We start from the raw sequence: 8,297 nt of genomic DNA on the forward strand, positions 1-8,297 counted from the left end.
ATTTCGATCCCTATATTAAAAAAATTATATTGAAATTATTATACTTATGAAAGTGAAACGTTTAGGTCTATTTCCCTAATGTCGTCGGTTTTACCCTGTTGGTGATGGCAGATGACGTCGGTGGTGGTGGACAACGACGTTGCTAGGGGTCATGGGTGGCTATTGTGGATGAGGAGAACGATGACGAGAGATGAGAGCAACTCTGCAAGACCAATCGACAACTGGATCGGCACCGACACAGATGCAGAGCAGTGCCAATGCAGATGTCGAGCGACCCTTTCATCGCTTTGCTTCTGCATCGACATCGACGCAGTTACCGAGCAACCCTTTCACCGCTCTACATTTGCGTCAACATCGATGCAGTTACCGAGCGACGAAACAGTAATTAATATATATGTCTAACGACCCTTTCGCTACTCAATAAATGTGTCGAAACCGACACAGATGCAAAGCAACAAAAACGATCGCTCATTGCGTCGGCGTCAATGCAGTTGTTGAGTGTGAAGGGCCACTCGGCATTTGTATTGACGTCGATGCAAATACAGAGCGACATCGCTCTGCAACTACGTCGGCGTGCATTTGCGTTAGCGCCGATACAGATGCAAAACGACAAAAAGGCCGCTTGACAAGTGTATCAACGTCGACGCAGATACAGAGTGACTCTCATCTCTCGTCGTCGCTCTCTTTATCCACAACAACCACCCGCGGCCCCTAGCGATGTCATCGTCCGCCACCACCGACGTCGTCCATCACCAACTGGAACGTTGAAATTACCTTTTTACCTATTATTTTCGTGTTTTTATCAATAAAACCGACAACATCAAGGTAAATGGACCTAGATGTTTCACTCTCATAAATATAATAATTCAAATATAAATTTTTAAATCTAACGATGCTAAGAAAGTCTAATTACAAAGATAATCTATAATTAGCCCAAAGTAGACTGGGTAAGCTTTTCAGTCAGAGTAGCAATACCCTGAGCCAATTAGTCCGTCCTCCTACGTTGATGATATGCAGTCACTACTCACCTCCAAAGAGCAACTCTTTCTCGTGAATAGCGAGCTTAGCTCGTGTGGCTATCAAGCTCGGGTCATCATATAGTGTTCCAACAACTGATGGTGCCATGTGGAGGGTACAGTCCACACGCCCGTCGTGTAGGACACAGTCCCCTAAATGCCTTGGCATCATCGACAAATTCCAGCCATTGATCATGATAAGAGATGACACGGCAAAGCAAAGGAAGATTAAAAGCTGAAAGAAGCCACATTCCCAGCTGCTAACAACACAACTTATAGTTAAATCACAGCTGTTCATCGTTCTCAGGCTTCTTCTGTTGCAACTTAGCTTTTATCTTCTTTGATGTCAACAACTCTACACATACAAGTGCTAATCCTCTTTCACCTTATCTACTTCAACTATAAACATTGGGTACCATCCCTAAGTCTTATTTCATCTTTTACTCACTATTTATTCTTACATAAATTCCATCCTTGCAAAGAGTTTACCTGACTCTCAATTATATGTTACAATTCTGCATGTTTTCACAGACACTGATTTAACCTCAAAGTTCCTTCTAATTGTTCAATTAGCTTCACAAAACCTCAGTTTCAGTCCCACCTCTTGTCCTACATCACATTGAACCTGAATTATGACTTGAAATTGTCAATCCACCAGACATTGTAAATCAACATTACCTCGAGGACAAATTTATTGGTTCCAAATATGCATCAAAACAAGCGCTTCAACATTTTCACACAAGAAGCACATAATCAAAATATATTGCAGTATTTATATTTGCTTTACATATATAAGCACATTCAGAGATTAAGAGTCTGCTAAACTGAAACATGGATGAAACATAACCAACTAAAAGGTTTCCAGGATGCTATTTAAGCAACAGTAGTAAGTGCCAGGCAACATACCTTTTCACCCTAATCAGAAGTTTGATGAGACACTGAATTGTCTGATGAGTCATGAATACCTGACTTGACCTCTGTGTCTTTCGATGTGAACAAATTAGGGTATGAGAAATATGGATCATCCTCCAGGGAAGGCAAGCGCTGCGGTACATGGGAAGAGAGAGGCACCTCATGAGATGGAAGAGTTGGTGAATCTGGTTTCCACTCCTGCCCATAGGCAGCAAGGTTCTTATTACTGCCAAAAGAATACTGTTGATGGAACGTCGGTCTTGCAGAATTGTTTGCATGCTCAGAGCCTTCCCCTTGAAGTTCATCTCCACAACTTTCAGAAGTCCTGTTGCTCCTTTTCGTGGCAAGATCAGTAATTCTAACTTGAGCAAGGTTTGCAGCTGCTCGTGCAGCTATCGCAGCACGTTCTGCTGTTTCAGCTGCAGCTTGGGCAGCTGCTAATATGTCCTGTAAGTCAACGTTTATCTCACTTTTTTCCCTGGAAAGCGAGGCTGCTAACTCATTCTTAGTTGAGGGCAATGAAGTAGAAGAAACTGCAGAAGTAATCGGCTCGCTGTGCTTTGCAGATGAAGCAACAGGAAACAGCAATGGATGAGATGGAGGCGGTTCATTTTGGTCCTGATTATCTGGCAAAGAAGACAACGATGGTGGAGAAAGAGCTGGTTCACTTTGTTTTGGAGACAGTGAAATAGAAGAGGACAGTGGTGGAGGGTGGGCTGGCTGGCTAGGCTTCAAAGATTCTGACATAGAAGAGAGAGGTGGAGGAAGAGACTCATTTTGTTGTGCAGAGACTGAAAAAGAAGATGGGGAACTAGCAAACGGCACAAATTGTTTGTGTTCCACATTGAGATGGTTGTATGGGGAAGCAATCGATGGCTCCAGGTCATTTCCTGCAGGTGCCATGGAGGGCACATGTGGCATATCCTCATCTGGAATGGATTTGGAAGCCTGGTGATCGAGTCCAAGGTCATGCATCGAAGATGGTAGGTTTGAAACATTTCCTGAAGCTGATGGAACATCCAAAGCTGCTCGAACTGAATCTTTTGGAACTTCAGGAAGATCCAAGGAATCAAAATCTGCCTCCGAATCAGGTTCTGTGAGAGACTCCTCCACATCATCAGAAGATAATGCATCATGTTTCTGGGGTGGAAGAGGCAATGTAGATCCATTTGTGAAATTGTTCGGACCATTCTGATACAGAAAACATAATATTAGTTGATAAAGAATATGAATTAATCATTGAAATTGATGTCTTCAACTTACCAGTAAATCCTCATGTGGCTTGAGGTACTCACTTTCAGTGGTAGATGGATCCCAATCTAACTCATGTTCCTCAGCAATTTCTTTTAACAACTTTAGTTTTACTTCCACTGAAGGAGCACGAATTGACAGCAGTTCAATTATCTGCGAGAAAGAAGAATGTATCAAAAGTAATGTTGCACAGGTCTACTCTTTTACAGAAGAACTGTTCCAGTAGAATCCAACAACTAATGCTTGATTGTTAATATTACCTGGCGATTGACTCCACAATCTGGCAACAGTTCAGTTGCAGCCATCACAAATTCCTTCCCATATTTGGCAGCAAATAACATTTGCACCTGCTGAAGTTCAGGCAAGTCTGCACATCGTGGTGCAGCAAAACAGATGCTGGAAATTGCTTCTTTCAAGTCTAATGGACATTCTCTGAAAAATTGTTGCAGTACAAAACTCAAGCATCATGAAAGGAGTTAAGAAGTGTTGGTTGTCTAAATCTTAAGACCATCAGGATAAAATAAGCCTTCCAAAAAGCTCAAGGAATATTTACAAAAATTTATAAAAACGGTCCGTGCAATTTTTAGCTTGATTTAATAATAAAAAAATAACTTCTCTGCTTTAAATAATATTTCTAACTCTAATTATGTTTAAATGTAGTCGTAGATCATGCATTCCCTTAAAGCCCTATGGTAACAATTGCTTCATATCAATATCAGATATGGTGCTTGGATAGACATTGATTGGAGAATATAAATCGGGAAGATGATAATGTCTCACAGTGATCCTTCTCCTTGTTTCTCCTTTTTTTACTAATAAGATGTTTGATTTAATTACACCATTTTAGCTTTATTTTCGTCTCCCATAGTTACAAGGTCATTTCTATCGGGAATATTATAACAACAACAACAAAGTCATAAATCCCAATTATTTGAGATCGCCTACATGGATATTTTGTCACCGGTAAGAATAATAAAAAGTCATATATTTAGTTAATTTAAGAATATTTAAATGTTTATTTATAGTTTCTATTAACGTTTTTTTTTTCCTTCCTCTACTTCTCCTCATATCACTAACGGTAATTATTTCACATCTTCTAACTATCGCATTAACTACTACATCCATAAATCTTCTGAGCACATACTCAAACCATCTTAAATGATTCTCTCTCATTTATCTTCTATCAAAGCGATACCTAATTATTTAGTATTGTTTTTGACTTTTTTCTATTTTTCCTACTAACTTCGTACATCCACCTTAGCATTTTCATTTTAGCAATACAAATTTATTATATGTGTTGTTTTTAACTATCCAACACTCAAATCCATAAAACATTGTTGGCTTGACAACTGTCTTATAAAATTTTTCTTTTAATATCAAAAGTACCCGACAATCACACGAGACTCCTATCGCGACTCACCATTTTTAACCATCATGTTTTTACTCTATGAATAATATCTAAAGTTATTTCTATTGGAAATGTTATGTACAATGTTCACCATGGAAAAACAGAATCGACCTTAATTCAGTGGCTAAATGCAACTCGCACATTTTTGTTCCCATATTAATGCTCATTGCACAACAATGTCAGATATTTCCTTTTGGAAACATGTATAAGTGGGTACTTATGGATACATGTAGCGCAGCATAGCTATGCCAGATATTTACTTTATGAGTACACATAAATAAATAAAAAGCTACTTCATAATACTACTTGGAATTGGTAAAAGAATTTGCAAAGAAGTTATACATAGCCTGTTTGGCCAATGAAAGATATATGATACAAACAGTTAGGACCAACCATAATAGGCTTCAACCAATGCCATATGCCCATTTTGACAAAGCCATTTACTGTTTTATCAGAAATGACTCTTCCAGATTTTTGTTATTATTAGGGAACCACTCAACATACATATTGGACCATATCCAGTTTAAACCTATCATCCATCCACCAAAATGTTCTCAATATGAAGATTTCCTTTTATTTCCAATGAATATCACTAATTACTAGACTTCATCATAATTTTTGGCTTACTAATTAGATATGTCAGACGCAAGGCCAAAACCTCCAAAACATTTAGATCTCAAGAGACTAGATCCAACCTCTAAAAGATCTCTTTGGCTATTGTACACGCAAGCATGAACTTTTTGATATTCACTGAGGTCAATTTGCTCAACAAGAAACTATAGATATTTAACCCTGCTTCATATTGCATGATGCTAGATTCCTGAGAAAATGCATGTGCATTATCCCTCCAAATCTAAGTAACTAAGAATAACCATGCCATGATACTTCTTGCAACTAGTTCTATCTAAACCTTGCTCTGCAACAGCACCTAACATTTCTATACTATCAAAGGAGGTGCCAAAATTGTAGTCCCCTGCAGATGAAAAATTGTATACCTTATGTTCTACAAATGATAGCAAGGATACACAGAAGCCAGCCTATCTGCAATCACTAGTTGTCGTAAGGGAGTTGGACAGAAGCAAACTAGACATGGAACACCGCACAATAAAGTCTAGATCTGAAAGTTATGGGATATAGATGAAAATTTAGTATTTTTGAGAAGAGAACATTGAGACAGATAAGTGAGATTACTAGAAAATATAAAATAAGAAAACATATGAATCCTCAACTAAGTAGGACTAAATGGAATGTGTGCAGAATAACAACAAGCAATGACAATAGAAGAATCAAGTCTTAGAATAATTTTTTTAGGATTGGATCTATTATCCAATAGGAAGGGGAGAACAATAAAAGCTAACCACAGGAATATAGTGGGATGGAAAAAATAAAAAGAAATATTGAAAGTTTTATGTGATGTTCTTGTGCCCTCAGACTGAAAGAAAATCTTATTCGAGAGGTAGAATCAATTGTGTCTTTTGGGTTAAAGTGGTGGGGAATATTAAAGTGTAAGCGGCAAGTACGAAAAGATAATATTGCTAAGGACAGGATGCTGAGATGGATGTGTGAGTCCACTAGAAAAAGAGAACACAAAAAGTATTTATACTCATGAGTAACTGAATATATCTAGTCGACCAAGTTTATTAGGACTAGTAGTGTGGAGAGAGGTGCAGGGAGACATAATACCTTAGAAAGAGAAACAATAGTTCTTAGTTTAAACAATAATGCTGTCCCATATATCCAACCACAAAAAGTTGGTAATATTACAGCTTGTTGTCATAGGTACTAATAATAAAAAATCATCGAGAAGTCATTATGTGTATCACAAAGGAAAACATGTTCATCCAATTAGAAATTCGTTATCAGTTTCTGAGAACATGAGAAACATGCTGCATGTTATATGCTTGTTAAGTAAAATATATATACAAAGGCATTAGAACCAAATCAAAGAACAAAATAGGACGGTAAAGGGCAGAAGTAGCACCAAGAATATAACCTCTGTGTTTCTATTATGGGAAGACGGACAGTGATGAGCTCGCAGAACAACTCAAGGATCTCCTGTGCTGCCATCATGTTCTCCTCCCGGATTATGTGCTCCACCTTCCATCAGCCGAAAAAAACCAAAAAACAAAAACACTTGGTTTTCAATGTTTGACACTTCCAACCAATACATAGCACATCATTCTGGTCACGATCACATTCTGAAAGGAAATTACACCATACCCGAATTCGAGCAGTGGCTTCTTGGCCATTCTCAAGAAGCTTGGCAATATCCTTCCGCATCTGCTTCAGCTGAATCTCCCTTCGATTACGCAGCAACTTTATTCTCGGAATCGTCAGCTTCAACAGCGTTTTGCTTCATCACACAAAAAGCAATGACCAGGTCACGCTAAGCCATCCAGTAGAACATATCGACCTTTTGTTTCGGTTGCCGAATATATAAAATTTCCATTTAATCTGATAAAATAATTCCATAACACACATTTTTCCTATATACACCCACGAAAAAATTTCACCAGAGAGAACCAATTTTGCCCTTCGGAACGAAACTCGAAGCACCCACGATCAAGAAGAAAAAACATCATGAATCCACAAAGAAAATTTGACGAGAGGTAATACCCGCAATCTAATTCATCAAGAATCACGAAATATCAGAGGAATATGTAAGAAGCACGAGAAAAGAGGAGGAGATCGTAAGGACTCATCGATCGCCGGCGTACCATTTCGCCCCTTTGAAACCCTTGTTGAAGAAAGCGTCGAGCATCGACATCGCGAACCGGGGCTCCTCTCCGACCCGAGATCCAAGCTTCCGATCAGATCACACGAGGCAGCGTCGTCGTCTACAGATCAAATCTTATCAAACCAAAGCACGGAGATGAAGGAGGGGAAGTGGGGCGGGTCACATTTGTCCCCGCACAATGATTGGTCTCATCTCGACCGTCATGCACACACGGGGTTTCCGTGGACGGTGGAGATTAGCTGGCACGAAGATTGACGCGGTTGTGGTAGCCTTCGGCTTGAAGGATCCTTCGCTCAACTGCCCTGTCAATTCGGGCGAGGACCCGAAGACCGGGCCTCTGATGAAAGGATCCGATGAAGTCGTCCTCTCAGACTCATCCCGATTAATAATGTGTACGTTCCGTGGGAAAGAGGTTGATGTGGCCAGATTCATACAACTTGAAGTATCATCGTGATGGTGTGTGTTCTTCTGCTTCCCTTCCTAAACTTTTGGTGGACTAATGCGTTAATGTGCCTCGGTTTAGAGCTTATTGCTGAAACAATGCATTGAAATGTCTTCTTTCTGCTTTCTGAGATTGAAATTACATATTACCCCTTAGTTAATTATTTTTATTTTTTTATATTTAAAAAGATTATATTATATTCCTAAAATTAGAAAAGTAAAATATTTAGGTATATTTATATTAACATTATCAATCTTACATATGAAAATACGAAAACGAAAGCAAAAAAAATACTTTTAATATTTTAGTCGATAATGACGGACGATATCGATGGTGACGGATGACGACATCACTAGGGTCATGGATAATTATTGTAAATGAGAAGAGCAACAACGAAAGATAAGAACCACCTTGTATTTTCTATATAATTTATCGAATAATTTTTTTTGTTACTTTGTATCTATATTTGATGTAATTATCAAGTAATAAAAAGATCGCTCGATATCTATATCGACGTCGACATAGATAGTA

The 8,297-nt window shown here is 38.6% G+C and overlaps 1 protein-coding gene across 1 annotated transcript; it reads right to left on the reverse strand.

Annotated features, from left to right (window-relative positions):
* Nucleotides 1-1,760: 1,760 nt before the first annotated feature.
* On the reverse strand, nucleotides 1,761-7,483 carry LOC135614276 (uncharacterized). Its single transcript, XM_065111459.1, has 6 exons — nucleotides 7,305-7,483; nucleotides 6,808-6,940; nucleotides 6,581-6,684; nucleotides 3,440-3,611; nucleotides 3,192-3,332; nucleotides 1,761-3,119 (listed from the first exon to the last, which is right to left on the reverse strand). The coding sequence occupies exons 1-6, from the start codon at nucleotides 7,352-7,354 to the stop codon at nucleotides 1,932-1,934; spliced, it is 1,788 nt and encodes a 595-aa protein (XP_064967531.1). The 5' UTR covers nucleotides 7,355-7,483; the 3' UTR covers nucleotides 1,761-1,931.
* Between the last annotated feature and the right edge of the window lie 814 nt (nucleotides 7,484-8,297).

This window comes from Musa acuminata, chromosome BXJ2-6 (genome assembly GCF_036884655.1).
Source record: "Musa acuminata AAA Group cultivar baxijiao chromosome BXJ2-6, Cavendish_Baxijiao_AAA, whole genome shotgun sequence".
Classification (NCBI taxonomy): Eukaryota; Viridiplantae; Streptophyta; class Magnoliopsida; order Zingiberales; family Musaceae; genus Musa; species Musa acuminata.